Below are 23,021 nucleotides of genomic sequence, written 5' to 3'. Positions count from 1 at the left end.
GCTACGAAACTTTAATATAAAAATATAAAAATTGTAAAAGGAATTAGAGAATTAGCGAAGTTAAAAGCTAGGGAAGATAAACAATTATAAATCGAAAGTAAATCGACAAAAATAAATCAATTAATAAAAATAATCCTACTTTCGGTCAAAGTGGATCTTAGTGCTTAATAATACTAAATGCAAATTTTTGCAAATATATTATTTCAGTTTTTCAAAGATGGCATCTTAATTGCGCTCGAAGCGATGTATCAACCGACGTAGAAATCATCCTCTTTACAACTACTAATGGCCTCTCCATTTATGGCACTAATAACAATCTCATCGCTTTTGGCAATATTAACAAGAATAAATTGCGAATGCCAAATGTATATATATGTATGCAATATGTAAATATTCATTTCCTATAAATCAAAGTAAAACTCACGGCTATTGCACAAGTATAAAGCACCGATCTTACTAAGACCTATATCTCGCAATAAAATGCAGTAATAAGATATACACTGGAAAGAGATCTTGGAGTCTATGGAGCAAGAGATTCTACCGCGTAAACAGATTTGTATCGAACGTAGTAAGGAAGAAAAGATCCACTGGTTATGAGTACGTATCGTACTTTGCAGGTGAAATTCGATCGGAAGATAAGTGACTTCCTAACTGATTACAATGAATTTTAAGCTGAACACTGTCTGTACAACTGCGACTTCTTCTCGATCTCCGCCATGTTTCTTTCCATCTCCGTCATCAGCCCGTCTATGTCGCTCATCAGTTCCTTCAGCAATCGTTCATTTTCCTTATAAACACTCTCCATGCCGTCCAGATCCTTGGACTTGGTCGACGTGTCTGCTGTTAGTTCGGAAGCGCGCGTTAAGAGTCTCTTCGCTCGCAGAATATCGCCCTTGGTCTTATTGACTCGCTGATTCAGTGACTCATCCGCCCTCTTGTATTCCTCCGACAGTTTTTTCGTCTTGCCATCGATTGCCTGTGCTTCATCGGCGACTTTCTTTGCCTCCGTACCGATCTCCGTCAGGATGAAACTGTTTTTTGCAGATTGCGTTTGAAGCTGCTTCAAACGGGTATCTAGTGCTTCTACCGTTTGTGTGGTGCTGTTAGCTTGGATCTGAGCGGCCTTTGTCACATCGGCAATATCCGCGAGATCTTTCTGCGATTTGGACACGTCAGCTTCCGCCTTATCGATCGCCTCTTGCGCCAGATGTTGCGCTTTTTGTGCGTCATTCAACAGCAAAATCATTTTATTTGCCAAGACTTGTTTCTCGATGGCTGTTAATTTAATTTGGTTGGCGCGTTCCTCGAGGTCATGCGCCAACTGTAAATCGTCCTTGGTATCGGCGAGAATCTTTTCGGAGTCAGTGAGAGAACCCACCATATCCTCGATGCGATCGGCCAACTGTTCGATTTGATTCGGCTCCAGCTGGATATTCCTCGCAAGTATTGCGTACGCAAGAGCTCTTACCATAGCTGGCGTAGGTTGGTCCTCATCCTGAGTACTTAACATTTGCTTGATCATGTTTGCCATGTCCTTGGCGAGCTTCTCAAAGAAGCTCTGTGCCTCCCATGCGATGTTGAAGGCGTCTTGAGCGTTCGATCTTGCCGCTGTTGCATCTTGTTTGATTTGACTCATCTGAGAATGCGAATTAATTGAATAAGTTACAAATTGTTATAGAAACAATAAACAAGATAGAACAAAGATAAAATTCTATAAACATATAATATAATAATATTATTTGTTTGATATAATAAATAATTTATTTTTAAAAATCGTAAATGTAATTTTTAAGAACTAGATTAGCGAGAGAAAGAAATAATTACATTACGTAATAGTTGTTCGGCATCATCCTTATGACTCTTGATCTTGGCAGTTTGCTGTTTGGCAACGTCTAGAGCTTGATTGGCCTTGCTGACCGCGCCAACGTCACAAGATAATCCTCCACAGGTACCACAGCCCGCACCGCCGCAGACGCTACTACACTCCGTTACATTGTCACCACACATGCGTAGATTTAGTTCAGGTATCGCCATACGGAACGTCTTTAGTTTCTCATTCAACTTCGTCAATGATTCTTTATTCCTTTCTTGAGCATCGTCCACGGATGCGCGATTCTTCGCCAAGAGGTTTTCAGTATGCTTGCGGAATCGTTCTGCGTCGCCCAGAACATTCGTAGAATCATTTGCCATTTTCTCAGCTTGTCTAGATTGCTCTGCCATCTGCTGAGTTACGTTGAGAGCACCTAAAACATTCTCTTCCTGTAACCTAGTGGCATTCTCCCGCAAATCGGCGGCGGCGTCATGTAGAATGTTAGTCCTATTCCTTAATCTCTTCAGTGCGACGTCACCAAGATTAACTCGTTGACTAAGATTCTCCAAGTGATTGTTTACTTCTTCCAATTGTTTGGTCGATATGGAGATATTCTTCGCCAACTCCTCGGCCAAGTTATCCAACGTGTCTAGGTCTTGGCTCCGAATGGTAGTGTTGCTGATTAAATCCTGTACTTCATTTAGGGACTCCTCCATATCGTCGAATTCTTGGCTGTAAACACCGGTCGTGCCGACCTTCTGTATCCTCGAGGCCTCCTGAATGACCGCGTTTGTCTTGTTTTTGAGACCATCCAATATTAGGTCCCAATTGTCGAAACATTCGCCGCAAGGGCTGCACTGCGGAGCCTCTCCATGGTAGCCGCGGTCACATTGATCGCACTTCTCTCCACCGATACCTTTATGGCAGACGCATACTCCAGTCTCCCTGTCGCATTGCTGGCTGGCGGAACCGATCACGTCACATTCACACGGATAACACTCCACATTCGGATTGCCCCAGAAGTTCGATTGACACTCGTTGCACCGCCTGCCGCCAAATCCTGGTTTGCACTCGCAAGTGCCATCGTAGGGATTACATCTACATACAGAAATTTTAATTAACTATTTTATGTCATCCTTTCTTGAATTAATATACCGTAAAAGAGTAATCGACGTTTTTAAATCAATTTATCTTCAGTCTGAGAAAATTAAATTTAAAAAAAATTATACATATTTTGATTAATTTTCTGCTGAAAAAAATGCATCAGATCATATATTAGTATTAAATCATTCAATTAAATATGCCAATGATTTTATACGAGTATATTTATAAAATATATTATATATTATATAAAATAATATCGTATATTTATAAAAAATACCTTTGCAATAAGAAATCACAGAATCTTTTTATTTTTACAAGCATCATAGACGAACCTGTCTGAAATACTTCCAACTACGTCGCACTCGCAAGGATCGCAACCTTGTCCGCTGGCTATTCTCCAATGATTTTCCTCGCAAGAGTCGCAAAGCTGTCCTATGACGTGCGGCAAACACGGACATTGTCCAGTACGATGGTCGCATGATCCCGCGGTCTTATCAGTGCCCAGGACGTTGCATCTACAGTCTTGACAATCCTGCCGTAGAGCGTCTCCATAGAACCCTGCTTTACACACTTCGCAAGTGGGACCATCGGTGTTGAAAAGACACTGAAGGCAATGACCGGTGTGCGGATCACAGTTACCGACACGACGTAAATCTGTGTTATTGTTGCAGTTGCAGAGTTGACAGCTACCACCTGGTATCTCCGGGTTACCGAAATAATTCTCGGCGCAATGCTCGCAGCGAGGTCCGGAATATCCCTCGAAACACTCGCATACTACGTCCTGCGTTATAGAGTCTAATGAACAGCTGTTGGCATAGGAATGACCGGATTCACGTGTGCCTGTTAAAATAAAATATAATGGTGATAATAAATAAATAAAAAATAATAGCTTAACAAAAGAAACTTATTCCTTACTTCAACAAAAAACGGAAATAAATAACTTGTAAGCAGATATATAATTCCACCATTTCTAATATGTTATTATTATTTGAATTATTAAAAAATTGAATTTAATATTGTAAAAAAATATAAATATAATTACAAACGTGAGGAATACGGTTTATTTTTATCAGGACATAAATATCTCTCTGATAAGACTGATATTCTAATTTTAGATTGTAAAAAATATAAAATATTGATTAAAATGTAATATCTCTTCTGAAATACATATATATTTACCCGGACAAGGACACGCTCTGCAAGGTATATCCACGCCAATCCGCGGATCGCCATAAAAATCGTCAACGCAACGGTCGCAATTGTGCCCGGTGGTGAAATCTCTACAGTTGATGCAAGCCCCAGTCTTCGAGTCGCAGTTATCCGCGTGTCCGTGACACTCACAGCGTTGGCAATGAGGGAAGTTCCAGAAGCCAGGTTCACATTGGCCACAGGTCCTACCGTAGGTGTTAGGGCGACACTTACAGCGTCCGGTCTCGACGTCGCAGAAATTGTCGAGTGCACCAACGCCGTCGCAATCGCAGGGAATACATCCTTCCGGACCGAATCCGTAGGTTCCCGGTGCGCAACGGTCACAGCGTCTACCAACTACGTTTGGTTTGCACGGGCACATCCCGCCGTAGTTCTTGCACAGAAGACTGCGAGAACCCGTTGGATTGCATTCGCAAGCTAGAATTCAATATCATGCTCTTGTGAGTGTGTAATTATAAACAAGAAAAATTAAAATTTTGATTAAGAAGTAAATAACATCGAATGATTGCACTTACAATGAGCGCCATCGAAGACATAATAGCCGATGCTATTTTGATATTTCCTGCAGATGTCAGGTACGTTACTCCACACGCTGTTGACATCGTTATATAATTCATTACAGTGGTAACGTTCGTATTCTTGGCGACGCAGTTCACCCAAACCTGGCGCCTTGAAGAAGGGTATTACGTCTATCCTCGGCTTTAGAACAATCTGCAGAGATCATACAAGCACACACAAGTGAGTATAAATTACAATCAACTGGATGTGATTTTTTTCTGATAATTAACGACATAATCGAAACAAAATATATTATATAAATACCGAATCAACCAGGATAGAGGCCAAAGGCGTGTCCACGTGGCTATTGAATTTGCGGAATTGCAACAGAAGATTGTAACGTTTTCCCGCCTCTAGACATACAGACGGTTGCGCCACGGCACTTCTTGAACGCAGAGGTAATTGAACCCACAAGCGATCATATTCAGGTTTCCAATCAGCGCACGGTCCATTAGGATCCGGTAAGCTATCTCTCTCGAGAATAATCTGCACGTCCTCCCAGACCCCCGGATGCATCGGTTCGTACCGTACAATCACATCGTACCACATTGATCTGCGAACGTCGTCGATGGTGAAGTTCAATACCGATCCCTCAAGAGCCTTCATGAAACCTGTGCCAGTCCACGTGCTGTTCCTACCATCGCGATAAGGCTCTCTGATCACCACTTGACAATTCTGCAAAACGAATTTGCGATTCAATTCTAAAACAACCTGAAGAATCTGAATAATATTCTAATCAAAGTTTTGCAAAATTTTAGATGTGTATATACACACATTGAAGAAAGAAGTAATTTTTTCTTCTCGTTATGTTTTCCATTTTGCGATCGTATTTTATATTTTATTAGATTTGCAGCATTGGAATAAAATTAATATACCTACTTATAAATATGTAGAATTTACATAATATTTAATTCAATTTGATAAACTTACGTCGGTAGCCCTAGACAACTCTCCTTCGTAAATGAGAAAATCTAGCGAGCCGGTATAGTAACTTTGCTCCGGCTGATTGCAAGTTCTTCCGCTGACATGCGGTCTACATCTGCACTGACCGGTGATGACGTCGCAAGAATTCTCGTAGGATCCGCCAGGATCGCAATCACATGGTTTGCATCCATCGCGGTCCTCGGAGAGTCCCCAATACTCCGGTAAGCATTGATTGCAGTCGCGTGCTGTTACAAACCGTTTGCACGTGCACTCACCAGTCACCACGTTGCAACCCTGATTGTCGATAGTACCCAAGATATTACAGGTGCAGGCTGCAATTGCAAACGTAGTTTTTTATACGAATATTAAGAAGCTACAATTAAACTTTTTTTATTGCGACAAATAGAATCTGTTAAAATCTCAAACTGACTTTCGCTATCATTGATATAACATTAATTAATATTTCTCGAAGCGAAAGATTATAAAGTGAATTTAAAAAATAATCACTGTGGCCTAATAAATAATATATAAGCTTTTTCTCCCTTTTTTCCTACTATTAACAATATAATAAATATTTATTTATTCAAATATTATTATACAAAAGTATTGAAATGATTACGTCTTTTAATGGAATATGCTGGACAGTCATAATTTCTTTTGTTACCTTGACATCCTTCTGGATTGTCGGGATCGAAGTTCCAGAAGCCGTTTTTACAACGGTCGCAACGACGTCCACCAACATTCGCTCTACAGTGACAGCGTCCAGACTCGTCGCCACTCAGAGGATCGGTTCTTGAGTCGCATATACCATCATCCAAGGATCCGTTTAGGTCACAATCGCAAGCTGCGAAAAAGAAAACCTATATATTTCACGATATTTCTCTCATGTATGTACAAATTTATTCTATTATTAACTGCAATCTGTAATCTATATTTATTTTTTATTCATAAAACAAGCACAACTATACAATAATTTCGTATGAAACTATATTAAATTATATATAAAAATCATATATATAAAGAGACTGATACAGATTGAAAACTCACGTTGACAAGCTTCTAGATCAGAGATATCCTTCGTCACGTCGTGATAATAGAATGGCTTGCACTGTTCGCAATTCTGTCCTCGCGTATTATGCTGGCAATCGTCGCAGACTCCGCCGGACACTCTGCCCGATCTCTCGTAAACCGTTTCGTCAAAGTGACAGGAATTAGTATGATTGTTGCAATTGCAAGGTCTACAAGCGTTCGTTTGTTTACCGACCGCGGGCTTCCACGGCAGATCATTGTAGAAGTCTTCGCAACTCTCACAGTTGAGGCCTCTAGTATTGTGGGTACACTCACATCTGCCATGGACCATGTTCTCTTCATCAGAGACTCCTGGTAATGGTAAACATCTAGAGGCGTGTCCATAGCAAGAACATGAGCCACGAATCACCATATCTTGGATGGCGTAGTAATATTTCTCGCGAATCTCCGCCCGATCGTCGAGCAAATCATCACCTAAAGTATGGAGTCTCGTCATGATGATTCTGAGATTGGTGATCTTCAGTAAATTCTGCACTTCCTTCGAATAAGGATTATCTATTTCTAAATTTCGCGGCAACACCCTAAAGTATATCAATAAATATAAATAACGTTTTTGAATAATGTGGTTAATAACTATCAATTGATAATTAATAATTATATTAATTTGAATCGTTTAATTTGTAACTAGTGCGGTTTCTTCATATAAGAAAATTGAAATAAAAGCAAAACATTTGTACATTAAAATAGTAAAAATATATTAAATGATGAGTAAGATAATTAATGATAAATAATATGATTAAATTATGTATATTTCATACCTGAAAATTACGTCACCGCCAGTGGACGGTGCTACAGCCGAGTATCTCGTCTCGCAGATGACATCCGTTAATTTTTGAGGTTGATGGGTCGGAATGTCTGGAAAGTAATGCTCGCAGTTATGAGCAAAGTACCGATATACCTGCCAGGTTTTTCCAAAATCGTACGATCGTTCGATCAACATAGCAGCCGGTCGGAAAGTTTGGAAGCGAATAATGATATGCGTGAAGTGAAACTCTGCCTCAAGATCGAAGCGTATCGTAACATTCTCCACTCCGTTTTCGGCCTGCCACCACGACCTAAAATTTATAATTTTTGAATTATTTAGTATGTCGGATTGCTGTTATTTATTTTTAATAACACATATTTCTACTCATCGTTATTTTAAATGCCATTGGATTTAAATAATAAACAAGATTACATAAAATTTAAACAGTATAAAAGGTTTAAAAAATATTAAAATGAAGAAAAGATAAGCCAATAAGATCCAACGCTGATGTCAGTGCTTAATGATAACAATATATAATTAATCTATTACTCACAGTAAATTACATACATTGGATTTATTTCGCGAAACAGAAGATTGTGTGTGTGTGTGTGTGTGTGTGTGTGTGCGACGATAAAGTAAAATAATCCTACCCGCTGACGATGTTCTCGATATTATGCTGCTGTTTAGGTATCGATGCATCGCAGAAGAAGCATTTCTTTCTGTCCTTAAGATGAGAAACAATGCAGAATCTTTCGGGGCCGTGAAGTCCGCATGTCGAGGAAGCAGTCAGTTTGTCCTTACGGCCGATTAGCAAGTTCCCGGTTGCGGGATAACACGAGCTCTGTTCGCAGGGATGTGGTCTTTTCGCGTGCGAACCTACATGAAACAAAGTATCTTATTAATCTTCTATAACTCCAAATGCAGATTCTGTTAGCCGTGTGGTTATTCTCTTCTCCTGTAATTTTAGGACACCATTGCACAACATCATGCCGATTATACGAGTTAAATACAAGTGGAGGAAGATACAGTTTCCCGAGTACCGATTAGTTTCTATGATCGATTAGCACTGTATACCTTTACCACATTATGGGAGTCATGGGAGGAACCGAAGTATATGTCACATTGTCACATAAACATACATCTGCACTGAGAGAAAAATATTTGATATTTATGACTATAATCATACAAAATTATGGAGATTTTTATAGTTATTAGTGTTATAATGTTAGTGATAATAATTGTACAATATTTATAGTTTTGAAAAATTATTTATATAGTTGACATCAAAAAGTGACTGTACGTGTACATAAACTTACAATTATGAAATTATTTTTCTTTCAGTGTAGTAAATATATTTACACATGGAAATCCAAAACAAAAATTAGCTACAGCAAGCACGAACTCTCTCTCGCCGTTAGCTATAGTAATATATAAAATATTATCCAAGTTAGAATAAATTCTCTCTAGTTAAGTTTGTCAGGGGATCTTTTTATGACAATATATAGGGTTGCCTTCTTCCCGAAGTAACATATTTTGTCTACCTCTTGACGTGGGAATAGTCGGCCCTAGCCGATTATGACGCTCTGTCACCACATCCATGGGTGACATATCTCCTCTCTGCACCGACCCTATAACACCCCCATTTTTGCCTTTCAATTTTGTGTATAATTATATAGTGCGCGTCCTAGTTGTCGCGAAAGTTTTATCGCGTTTTTCACCACTTGACACTCTCTGATAAGACCATTGATAATACTATGTGTTACAACGACCGTGATTCTTTCGTGAAGAAAGGGTGAATAAAAAAATTAATTTTCTAAGAAGAGACTTTGAATCTTACCTCTGGATACTTTGTCCCGTCCATATTGTGAACTCGCAGGTCCTATAAAAGATTTAAAATATTTATGTAACATGCGGTGATATTAAATGCGTGTCTTTGTTTTTCCAGGGTATAAATGATATAAATGAATAAAAGATTAAATGACACAAAACAATAATTTTTCATTACAAAAATTAATTACGTAAGACGCAGCGATTGGTTGTGTGTATTCGTCGATTTTTTTAAACGTACGGGGCGATAAGAGCGTTTTAAAAAATATCAAATGCCATTACTTATAATACTATTAATATAAATATAGGATAATTTTATTCCAGAGAATTGTTTCAAATGTATGCTAGAATGTACCGGTTATCAAGAGATGTTCTACTACCGGTAGAGGCTATCGCAAGAGACAACCGGATGTTTATGAGCAAACACAGCTCTGGAAAATAATTTGAGCCTCAATAAAATATGGAGTATCTCAAATCTAGATAGGTCTTTCAATCAACTTGATTTAACGAAAATGTCAAATCAGTTTTCACTATAAAATCTTTCAATTTCCTATATTAAATAGCTTGATGCCTCAAGTTACATATCTCTCGATCGACTGCAAATCGGCTTAATAAAAATATTTGTAAATTAAAAGGAATAGTTTGTACTGAGACATCTGCAGTGTATCTTTATTACAAGGATACCGCCACGTACGTAAATTATAAACAATTATGTGTAACTTGATTCGTGCCACTCGATGAATAATCTTCCTCGATAATTACATGCGAAGATCTCTGTTTGTAGGGCGGCTGGATTTTAGAAGCCGAAATAAACTCTCCGATTTCAAAAGGAAGGCAGGTCGCGAGGTCATGTCGCTATCTAATCATAATGGATAAACAGTCTTTTCGTATATGAATGATGGGATGAACGATGTTTCCGAGAAAAAGAATTTTATAAATTTGGTTCTTCTGCACGTAATATATGCAACGCAAAAATGGAGTTAGAATAGGCAGTGAAAATACGAGCAGCGTTTAAAACGATACCGAAACTTTTTATTTATTTAAATATTTTATAATTTAATAGAGTATAGTTGATTTATAAAAGGAGAGAGTATTAATTCTGAGAGTATATATTAATTTTTATATTGGATCGATCCCACAAACATTTTCATTTCTAAATTTAATTACTTCGTAAAAAATTAGCTCTAATAGAAATTAATATACGTATATATTAATATACGACTATTACGTACCTGCTAAAGTAATAATTATAACAATTAAAGCTGCGAGAGCTATGTGTCCATAATGAAGCATTTTTTCGTTCCTTTTTTCTACCTTTATGGATTTTTTGCAACGGTGCTAAGCCATCGACGATGGTTCAAAAGTTTCTACGAAAATAAAATATTTCCAAAAATATTGTAAATCGTTGATGTATCGCGGATTAGTTGGCTATGGAATTTATTTTATTCAAAGGTAAAGCAATGATTACATTTATAATTATTATAATTAAATTATGATGTATGCAACAAAATATTGTTATTATTAATAATATTATTATTAATATTGTTTTATATATAAATTTATAAACGCTATAATATTAATTTTTAAGCCGCACTCAATAAAATAAATAATCATTTATTCATAATAAATAATCATTTATTCATAATAAATAAACGAAAATTATTTGACAATATGGGGGGGGGGGGGAGGAAAAGCGTAAAAATATATAAGACGTTATAATATTAATGGTCCGTTATTTTTCAATAATTCTTCATATCTCAAATCCCATAGACAAATTACTACATTTTGAGGCAGCAAGAGATATTTTGATTAGACTCACAGAACGACGCGAAACACACTTTCGCGCACTGCGGAACGAAAAAGTGATTTCCGTTGCAATTCACGGTGCCAATACCGTCCTCCGTCTAATAAGATTCAGCTACGTTAGCGTACGCGCTAAAATAGCGTTCCCCGCAGTGTGCACTGTTGGGGATATTTCCTTCTTTCCTTCCGTAGCCGCCGCTCTCCTCCGAAGTCGGTACGAACGTCGAGATCTCGCCGATCACCGAGAGAATTCGGAATTCCCCTCTGCCCCGGATCTCTTCTCCTCGTGGCCACCGAGTTCCGAGTCTGTTATCCACGTGCGACAACGGCACGGCGGAACCGTCTGACAGGTGCGGGAGCACCGTCGCAAAACGCGGCGGGCGACGGAAAATGAAAAACGCGGCCTCGCGGACGCGCCTCGTGACGCCGTCTCTCACAAGTGAGTCCCTCGGCTTGTCGAGTCACGACTTCGTGCCGAACCTCCGAGTCTCGTGCCCGTCAGTGCCGTACATCACGGGTGGCAATGGAACGGAGAGGGAAACCGACTTTGGGATTGCGAAGCAACGAGAGCGGGACCGAACGGCGAGACTCGAGAAAAGAAAGAGACTCTGCGATAGGAACGCTGTTCTCGAAAGATATAGGAAAAAGTTCAAATGCTGGTCATTGAAATTTCAGAGCAAACATAGGTTTTTCTTATTTCTGAATTTGATATGTGAAAATTGTTATTTCTGTTAAATCATTAATTGATATTTTGATCTTCAGGTCTCAGTGCCTAGATATAACTATGTTCTTCGCACCGGGTATGTGAGAAATGTCTAAGGCGTGTTTAGAGAAGTCTCGAACGATCGTTAAATGTTGACATGTACAAAATTTTATTTACATAATTCGGATAATATATATAATAATATTATTCGGACTGGTTGCAATCGAAAGATACCGATGGCATTGTATAATAAAAGTATTTTTAGATTTTTGATTGAGCTTTTAATTTCTGAGTAATATTAATCTAAAGTTTGTAGATGTCAAAACTCCAGATAAAGCTAGCAGTAGCGTCGAATTTGGCATGAACATATACACGATGATGTTCACGCGTTAAGCGTTTATATCAAGCGGTTATATTTTTATTTTATGCATTTGGCGACGCTACCGCGTTGCTTGATACATTAATTAGTAAATGTATCAATAATAAAAATACCAAATTTATGAAATGGTTAAAATGTTGAAATGTCAAAATGTTGGTAAGCAAGAAATTATATATTTTTAGTTAGTAAGAACACAATGTAGATCGGAAGCCATCCTAAGCTGAAAGGCAAGGATTAAGTAAAATAAATAAAAATAAAACTAGTAAACGTATACATTTACTAAAGTTAATACTTTGTGACATACATAAACAATTAAATAGCGTTATATGTATATAAATTCAAAATTTTTAGTATTATATATGAATCTAAAGTTTAATTTATATATAAATACATTGAAAAACAACGGTTTTGCTGGAGCATTAAAAAAAATTAGATACAAAAATCTAAAAATATTTTATTGGATCATCAAAATAATTCTATATATATAATATATATATAGGACGCTTAAATTGGTTGCTAAAATGTCAACATTTTTTGCAATGATTTTCTTACTCCAATAAAATAATTTTCAGATCTGTTTAGTTAAATACATTTGTAAGTATTTGAGTAAAACTGTTCTCTTTCTCTCTCTCCGTGCAGTTATTAATTAATGAAGATTTTGATAGATTCCTTTGATGGTTACCGTCTACTGAGAAAAGTTAGCGAAGAATAAACATTCTAATTGTACAGCGTAAATCATAGGTCTTCTTCTATCACGGGTCAATGTTCTGTCGTCTGATATCACTTTTTTATACATATTACACATAATATTGCGAAAAGCCATCATCCTACAGATTGAGAATTCCAAATCGTTTGCACTCCAATTTGTCTGGATCCCTTTTGGTATCAATATATAATACTTTTGTACACCCGTTACACAATGCTTATATTACTATGGCACATATGTGCAGCATACTATTCCTTTCATTTTTTAAAATCTGTTGTTCAAGAGATACACGGAGTCTCTACAGATGTAAACGACATCTGATATACATGCTTTCTATCAAATCTGTCGATATTATATAGATTTATTCATTCAATTTAGTTTTATTTTATTTCTTGATTGTGTGGATATAAAAAGTTACTGTTATTGATTTCACATTCAATAAAAAAACATTGTACGCCGAATAATTTTCAAATATGTATGTCTGCTATCGCTTTAGGAACAACATTTCTAATAGTAAGTTAAAAACAAAAAGACAAATATATAATAAGTTTTCATATTAGAGATATACTCACAGAAAATTAGATTTAATATTAAATTTATATATTTAAAATTTGAAAAAATACTCCTGTATACTCGGCGGAGAAACTAAGATAAAATTTAAATGTCTCAACAAAAAGAGGAATTTTGCTGTCGTTTTTAAAATTTAAGTTTAAATACAAATCTGAAAATAAATTTTTATATAAGGCATTCAAGCTAGCTGCTGTAATATCAATTTTTTGGAACATTGTTCATTATGTGTTCAAATTTTCTACATAATTATTTTGATGGTCTAACAAAATTATTTTCAGATCGCTACTTTGAGACAATTCAGCAAAATTATTCTTTTGTTCTAATATACCGAATACACATTTTGTTGAATGGTCTCAAAGTTGACGTGTCGCATGCATTTGTTATTACTTTCGGGGAACAGATAACAAATTAATTATTTTATCCAAGCATATAATTAAACTTCAGCAATGCAATACTTCAGCCTGCTCCACGCAGTGCTCTCGATTCCCACCACCAATCTTCGATGACGCGTATCTTCACGCGTGACAGAAGAGGATGAAAAACGAACCGTCCTGAAAAGGCGAAACGAGGAAGAGAAGGCAATGGCATCCTGCTATCGTAGCTGGGCTACGTTGTACAGATAAGGCGGCCCACGCTACGCTTCCTTCCTCTGCGATGATCCCACTTTCCGTTTCCCCGCCGCGCGAATGTACTGATTCGTTGTCTCGAACTGTGTCCGCGACAACGGACAATTTTACTTTTTATCCGATGGAATTATTTTCTCATAATTATATATATCGTAATTAATAGCACAGTATGACTATTTATAATAGCAAAGTTGCAACAAAAAACGCACACGTTAATAAAAAGATCCGTTTACCGTATAATATCTTTAGATATTGAAAGCATATAAAATTTTATTTCGTGGTTTGTTTTGCTGAAAATTTCACTAATATAAACAATTGTACTGTAATTCAATAGATAGAAACGATTTTTACAATACAAATCACTACAAACTTAATTTATTTTTAAAAAAATGTATGTTTGTACATATAAATGTATAATTTATAGAAATATGCAGTAACAATTTTTCTTTTATTAATATCATATGCAATGTATACATTCGACTCTCTGTGTAAATTATGAATAATTTTTAACTGACATGAGAGTATTTATTACCAATTTTTTATCGCTCCATATTAAATATTTATCGCAATAATTTTTGTGTTGCAATCATATGTCGATACATCGACAACAAAATGAGGACAGAATGTTATTTTATAACACTCTACATCATATTAGGGCGCTAACCTTCATCCGTTTGTTCAGTGCGTGGGTGCTACGATCCTGTGGTCGCATTGGTGGGGGTTGAAAGTAGGCGGAGAATAAAAGTGCAAGTCAACAGATTCCCTTCTTACTGACGATGACTGTATTTCATAGTCTTGTTTAACACTAATAGAGGGCATATACAGCTGTAATTATTCTTGCAATCAATCACTATCTTTGATAATAAAATAGATTTACACACGTAAAATGAAATATGATCTTGAAAAATTTGATTTTAACTTAACTTTTTTAAATTTTACTTCTTAATTTTTAATACTCCATTATTTGATAAAATTCTTTATTCTAAAATGCATATGCGTGATTTCATAGATACATAATTTTTATAATACTTTTAATAATACTAAATTTAGAAGTTTATTTTGTATGCGTTAAACAACAAAAAATTATCATCTTATTTACAAAATATAAATAAATGTCAAATATTTTAAGTACATATTCCTATCGAGCATTAAAAAAAGTTTATACAAACATGAGTTTAAAAACGCTTAATGTTTGAATTTAATTTTGAATAGATACTTTTTGATATGTTAATTGTCGATTAAGTTAATTAGAATTTATTTAAAGTATAATAAACTGATTGACACTGATCGTCAGCGAGAAAACGTTATAATATTATTTTTACTTTATCAGATACATTTTTTTAATGGTACATTTGTATAATACAGACTTAGGTCAAGAAACATTCATTGTTACTTATAATAAGATTTGGTATTATAAAGTTCAATAAATTGCGATTCTGTAATATTTATAAATTATCGAGACATTATTTCGTACAAGAAATACAGATTATCGAAAATGACTGATAATTTCTATATGAATTATTTTCTATTCTGCTTTTGAATGATGAGTTTTATATAATAATGAAGCGATATATGTGTATGGAGCTAAATAAACACATCGTCATTTTCTAAATTTATTAGAATTAATATGCCTTACGGTACATTATTGACAATTCTGTGTGTTCTATTTAGACGAAATTGTTTACTTATTTTCGGGAAAGTCTTACAAGATTCATTTATGAAGAAGGATTATATCATATCCTATTCGAAAAATGAAGTTCACGATTTATTAGTTATAATTGAAATATAATATTTAACCATTTTTTGTACTCTCTCTAGGAATAATTAGCATCTAATCTACGTCTTATTAAAAGTTTAAGGTCACTGATTATAAATCTGTAATCGAAATTTTGAAATTTAAAATTATGGATCTAATATAGTGGACCAAAATGTAACATTTTCTTGAATTTGTATGAATTGTTCATATTTTAAGTGTTTTCGAAATTGCCGATTTGAAATCAGTTTTGTTTCTGTTTTCTATAAATATTTCACACAATTATTTTCGCGGCTATTTTTCATTAGCTGTTTTTACCCGACACTTAATTTAGCATTTTGCTCCACTTTAAATCTGTCATTTTAAGATTAAGTAGCGATTTTTTTAATATAGTCCTTACGTTGGTGTTTGAAATAAGCTCAGAATGAAATCGCTATATCAATTTTTGTAGAAAAGACATGTACTTTTACCCCATTTTATGTGTATTTGACAGGATATGTAGATCAAAGAATGAAACTAATAAGGATCTTGATTTTTTTTTTGTGAAGAATCTTATCTTTTATCTTTAAAGTGAGCCCAAAAAGAAGCTACTATGTTTATTTTTGTGGAAAATGTGAATTTTTAAAGGGCCGAAATATGTATATTCTATCTGTAGACACAAAAGATTAACTGACAATTGAAAAGAAGAAAGTAAGTTTGCTTTTAAACGCGTAGCAGTAAAAATACGTTATCTGAGATTGATAAATCGTAATTATTTTAATATTTGTTAAATGTCGAACAATCGTTGTCGAGCGGACGAATAAAGTGAGCAGTCAGAGAAAGTTTGCGAATGTGTCATGATAACAGTATTATAGCAAAATTCTTCATTTGTCTTAAGAAATAGTAAAAGAAAAGATTGAAGTTTTAGGCTGAGAGTTCCGTTATTCACTGCAAGTACCGGAAATTTATACTTCGCGTTACGTATACTATAGATTTTCAGTACTTGCAGTGTATAACGGAACGGAACCTTACAGCAACGTTCTAAAAGAATTAAGCATTCCCGCGTTTATTAAACATTATTCACCGCTAAATTTTATAATTACTCGCGCCAATATTTTCGACTTCCATTAGAATTTTTACTACTTATAATCGTGAAATTCTCCGTCGTCTTCATTCGACATATCTACAATATACTGCAGTGACAAATTCTTTCCAAAAAATCCTATTGCTCTTCGTTTCTCTTAAGTGTTGCGATGTTTCTGGAGTGTCAGTTTCTCGCAGAAGTCGTACTCTTGTTGTCCTTCTTGAAGTACCGTACGATTTCCACGATCAGTGTTCCCGATGTCACTGTTCAAATATACTCGGCGAACATTATCCAATAGGTGACGTTCAGCACGGCAAACAGAAAAGGGAAGAAGACTCGCGAGAAGCGGTCGATGTTCAGTGCCCGCATTCGCGCCCTTTGTGCTGGGGTGGGTCCGGGTGGCGGTACAATCGGCGATTTCTGCGATCGGCAGGATAACAACATTGCGTTTTCCTGCGTGATAACGATCACAACTTGAACCGTCATCATGCAGACTGTCTCCCGTGCCTCGAAGAAAGTGGAACATATTATAATTTAGAGTGGACGAACAATGCAAAATGCAGCTACTGGTATATTAAAATAATCCTGCTTGATGTAAAAAGATATTTTTTCTTTAAAAGTATATGAACATCCTTAGACGTTTAAGTAATTAATTATTCGTTATTAATATTAAAGCTGCAAATTATTTTAAATAGATTTTCTTTAACAATAACATATTTATTTTATTTTTTATTCAAGGCACGGAAGTGGTCCGAGACCGAAGAGAGCCTAGAATCAATTTTAACGATTATAAAACTCTATCATAACATTACAAAATAAAAGCACTTTAGGGAGAATTTAACACTATAGTAATATTTTTGCCGATTTTTATTGACTGCTTCTATCTCAATTAATTCATACTAATAATAATAAGAAACACACTTACAATTAGATATTTCTCAAAAGAGCACTGGTAATCCAATCATTTGAATTAAATAACATTTTGTTATTTTTAATTTCCAAGTGTATCAAAATGTAAATCAATTCATTTCTGTGATAGTAAATAATGAACTATATTTTATACTTAGTAAATAATAAACTATATTCAAAAATCAAATTTAATTTTTAGTTAAATTAACGATATATCAAGTAGTGTGACGACTTATCGAAATTATTAAAAATAACTCAAATTGTGAGTATAATTTGACATTATTTAACATAAATTATGTTTAATAAATTATTGTAAGTATCATAATTGTACGTATCTTGTTAAAATTGATTCACGAGGCTCCCTGATTATTCAATTGTCATGACTATATGCATTACCTTGGCAGCAATATCGAAGATCTTGTCAAATTTGGCTGAATCCGAGGTGCTCGAGCACGGCGGCGGTGGCGGAGGTGCAGGTTTCGCCGCGGGCGTATCTGAATCACCAAGAACGATGTTCACCAGACAATACTCCATCAGTGCCATGAACACGAACACCGTGCAGACCGACATGAAGGCGTCAACTGCCTTTAGGTACGAAACCGGCGGCAAAGAGGCCTGACTCTTGGCGTGTTGCGTGGAAAGTGTGAGCAACGAGGTGACTCCCAAGGTGACACGGGCGGGTGCGGCCTCGGGCTTTATCCAGAACGATACCCACTGCAATATTTTCGATAAAAAAAAAAAAATACATGCAAAGAAAGTCGCGAAAGTATACTTTTTATAATATTTCACTCACGGACATAATGACGATCAAGCATGTCGGCACGTAGGTGTGAAACAAGTAATAACCGAGACGTCGTTTCAGCACAAACACGACTTCGAGACAAGTAAAGTTACCTGGGGAGTGTAACGTAATGTTACATATAAGATATCCATGCTTAGCATTTAGCTTACAATCAGATTAAACTCAAGTGATGTCAATGCATGGGCGGTCGGTTAAAGAATTACTCTCACTCCTTAGAATAATGCTGCTCTGGCACGGAACACAAAGTTGATTGAAAAAAAGTTGATCACAAAGAGTGTCTATATTACGTACTTTAACATGTGAAAAATTCGACTTGGAAAATATGTCAAATGCGACGCGCAGCGTTATTCTTTGAGATAGAGACATTTACACAATTCTCTTACCAGTGGAATAAACCTGCGTGCAATCGGCCGTATAATTTTTAACGAGTTGTAATTGGGGCAGCTCGATATTTTCGTCTACAACGAGGGGAACATCGGGATCCCACTGGAAGATCATTTCGTCTGTCGTGTGCGACACTGTCGATCAAGTTATTTTGTATTGAGACATGAAATCGCGTGATGTTTGATGCCACATCTACTTTATTAATCTTATAGTATATTAGTTTACTTGCATTAATTGTTGGACATGTAACTAAGAATATATATCTTCCCAATTTTTTATTTCCAGCAAAAGTCGACTATTAGATATAATTGGAAGACATAATTTTATTATAAAGTACAACTTCATATGTAGTGTAACCTGTTAAGCTGTGCACAACTCTGAAATAAATTTTTTTTTATAGATAATGATGACTTACAACTTTCCATTTGCAGTTTACATTCTTGCGTATCGTGAGGGTAGATCAAAAAGTTCATGGCGCAAGAGAGTTTTAGAGTCAGCCTAAAATCGCCAGTATTCATAAATTTTAAGTTTTACGTTTGAAAAATGCATTGAAAATAATTTATCGTAAACTCACTTCACCATGTAGAGAATGGTTTTGTCCTTGTATAACCATAGGTAGTGATTTGGTATCGTCATTGTTTGAAAAGTCACCGACTTTGCGTTCTTAAAAAAGGAATCTGGCCGCCACATATTTTTCAGCCAATCGACTTCTAATAATCTTAAATTTCGTCACATATATATGAAAGATAATAATTGATTAGAAACTTTTTAAAGAAGAATATTTTTCAAAGAAGTATACTAAACTCTAAAGGCAAACGTATATAGATAAATGCAATAGAAATATTCTGAATAAAAATGCATAAGTGTCACAATCGTTAAAAACAATGAATTTATACCTGTACTCGGACGTCATATTTTCTGGCAATCGAAGTCTATTATCCTTCCACGTTTGGGCAAAGAAAATATCAGCGGCATATGTCTGTAAAAGTAATTAACTATCGAAATAATTATTTATTTCGTTAATGATTAATTATAATAATTAGGACGTTATTGAACGCTACGAAATTTTAATCAATATGTAGTTGAATTTACGACATAAAAATCAATTTGATTAAAATTATGTTACCATTGAATTTTCATCGATGGAATCAAGTCCCATCACAGTAACGTGAAAATACACAACGGTTGCCTGGCCATCTTTCTTGGGAGGGCGCATTTTATCGTATAATTTAGGATCTTCGGGTAAAAGATCAAAAAATTCTAAACTTCTCCTGCAAAGCGAATATTATGACGACAGTTTCTTTGAGACGTATTATACATTGAATGACATCATTTTTTATTAGGGGAGAGTGGTTTAAATCGGATCTATTTGTAGTTTTTATTCTCTATAAGGCGTAAGTAAAGTCCAATCATAAAACCAATGGTGCCGTTCGAAAGATCATTTAATTTCCTTCATTTTTGCTTTAAACCATTTTGACGTATCTCTTACCTGTATCGAACTATAATGGAAAATGTAAAAATGCATTTTCCGATTTGATTTAGAACTCATAATTCCAAATCAGACCTTTCCTATTTTTTTATGGACTTTTAGATAGAATTTTAAAATATTTTAATTAATTTTTCTTAATATTGAGTAAAAACGAGCAATTTAAGACTCAAAGATACAAATACATTAATTTATATTAAATATTAAAATTAAAATGAATAAAAAGTTCCATCAACCTGAGTCTGATGACACATGATATTTTATTGATTTAGTGTTCCTTACATCAGATCTGGTCGGTCGATCAGCAACACTACAACCAGATTGTGGCGAACCTTCTTTCTTCAGTAATCATAAAACTCTTGATATTTTCGAATTCTACACTCTTTAATTATCTTAAATCAATTACCGTTCAAATTTTTAACATCTTTTAAATAATGATTTAAGTACAAAGATTTTCTTTTTTAAAAAAAATTTTTGCATGATAGCCGAAAATAATATTTGCGTCTATTCTATGAACGTTATGACAGAGTACTGCCAAACTGCTGTCACGGGAATACCTTCAGTGTCTTATAAGGACTTTACATTATAAATAACACGCAAATCTTTATTTAACCGTATTTATTTAAATTAAAAAGATCCGATTTGGAACACGGTCCGATTTAAGACATTCTCCCCTATATGCTATACGAATCAATTAGTTAAATATTTAAAAGACGTATACGGCATACGCATTTAATATAATGATGTAAAATGAAGTTTTATCGATTAATATGTTTGTAAAAATTTTTAATTTCATTATACAGGGTGAGGCAGTAACTCTGTCCACTTAGAACATCCCCGCTATTTTTAAAGTTATAAGTAATATATTTATTGAAGTTGTATAACATATATTAAGAGGGGTATGATATGCGATTAATCATTTTTTATGGGTGCGGACGCTTCGAAGATTTTATAGTCACCTTTATTTTTTTTAATGGAATTATATTCTTTTATACGTACCTAGTATGATTTCTCTAGTTATTCTGCATATAAAAGTATTAAGGTAAAAATATCATTTTAATTAAAATTAATAGTTTAATTAAGATTAATAGTTTATGATTAATAGTTAATGATATTTTACCTATATAAGAGTGAGAGAAAGAGAAAGAGAGAGTTTCTTAGCCTCTGACAATAAATTAATATTGCTAAAAATATACTCTATCTTTTATTAAAGAATTTTTTATTTCGATGTATCATAAAATTCGTTTTTTTTTTTGTTGTAATTAAAAACTATTAAATACTAAAAGCCATCTACTTACTGAGCGTTCGCGACACGACTGAAAAGTAGAAGGAACAAAACGGACGACAGTGTCGCGGAAGACATGCTGCCTCCGTGTGTCTCCTCCATGGACATGTACTTTCACGTTAACGCATTTTTGCATTTATTCGTATAAATTAAAACACGAAGAAAAAGAAAAAAAAAAGGAAAACCAGTTCACACTTGAGAAGAAATAGAACAAAAGAAAGAAGAAGAAAAAGAAGTATAATAATTTCAAAGTAATCCAGAAATGGAATTCCGACACGGTCGAGCGAATTGAAGCTCCCTAATCGATGCCTCGAATTTACTAGGACGGGCAGTCGACGACTGAGTTCTTGAAACGACTTTGTCAAATCTGCAGAATCCTCATCGTTGCGTATAGACGAGCTCCACGACGACGTGGAGGTGGTGCAGGTGGCGGCGGTGATCAACGGTAGTGGTGGTGGTATAGTTGTGGCGGTGGCAACTGTAAAGGTGATGTATACCAACGGGAATACCTTCCTGCCGCCAATCCCACCTTCTCTTCCACTTAACAAAGACACAGAGGGAAGAAGTACCGGCGTAAAAGAAGGGGTAAATCTCTCGCTCATGACGTACAGGCGGCGGATAGAATCTGGAGTATCGCGCTTTGGGATCGGCGAGAGGGAGGGTGGTGGTGCTGGTAATCCCCCACGGGATACCCGTGTCATTGGTTTACATCCCTTGAATTTACCTCAATGCGCCATATCAGCGTCATTATCGGTGCATTTTGTATTCATAAATTCTCTTGGTGTTTCGCTCAATCGCGAATTGCAAAACACATTTACAAGTCACTTCTCTTTTATCAGGGATTACATTTCTGAGATTTCCAGATTTTTTTAAACGTATTGCGTTTTCTCATTTTCTCTGATCATGTTACTAATATTTCACGATTTTATTCTTTTTAGGCATATCATGGAAAATCCCCTAATCGGAACAATAAACTCTGAAATTAAAGTAAAATATATTAGATAAGTGTACTTAATACTAGAAATATTAATGTTTCTTACTCACTAAAAAGACAAAGTGTATAAATTACTATGAAAATAATGAAAAATCCAATATAAAGAACATATTTATAAAAAAGTAAAAAATCTTTGGAATCCGTACTTTTATACAAAAAATGTAATATTAATCTAAAATATAAAAGCGTTAAAAATATATATAAGCGATCAGTATTTACCGCTCAATTTTTAGTGTTCAACGAAATATCTTTCTTAATATTTTCGTCAAGAAAAAATTTTTTAATTGATTAA

At 35.1% G+C, this 23,021-nt stretch overlaps 1 protein-coding gene across 1 annotated transcript; it reads right to left on the bottom strand.

The window, feature by feature from the left end:
* Positions 1 to 498: 498 nt before the first annotated feature.
* On the bottom strand, positions 499 to 21,837 carry LanB1 (laminin subunit beta-1). The gene is made up of 22 exons (XM_018539716.1): positions 21,749 to 21,837; positions 20,091 to 20,235; positions 19,861 to 19,943; positions 19,539 to 19,682; positions 19,380 to 19,462; positions 18,964 to 19,098; positions 18,572 to 18,672; positions 18,175 to 18,492; positions 17,156 to 17,289; positions 12,420 to 12,430; positions 8,981 to 9,088; positions 8,090 to 8,315; positions 7,453 to 7,749; positions 6,653 to 7,215; positions 6,270 to 6,449; positions 5,612 to 5,937; positions 4,946 to 5,356; positions 4,639 to 4,834; positions 4,094 to 4,540; positions 3,247 to 3,754; positions 1,825 to 2,908; positions 499 to 1,636 (listed from the first exon to the last, which is right to left on the bottom strand). Exons 1-22 carry the CDS (start codon positions 21,835 to 21,837, stop codon positions 668 to 670), a joined length of 6,558 nt encoding a protein of 2,185 aa, XP_018395218.1. The 3' UTR covers positions 499 to 667.
* Positions 21,838 to 23,021: the final 1,184 nt, after the last annotated feature.

The sequence above is a fragment of the Cyphomyrmex costatus genome, unplaced genomic scaffold (assembly GCF_001594065.2).
Source record: "Cyphomyrmex costatus isolate MS0001 unplaced genomic scaffold, Ccosl1.0 scaffold219, whole genome shotgun sequence".
Lineage (NCBI taxonomy): Eukaryota > Metazoa > Arthropoda > Insecta > Hymenoptera > Formicidae > Cyphomyrmex > Cyphomyrmex costatus.
Note: the sequence above shows the minus strand (reverse complement) of the source record. Positions and strands in the feature narration are given on the sequence as shown.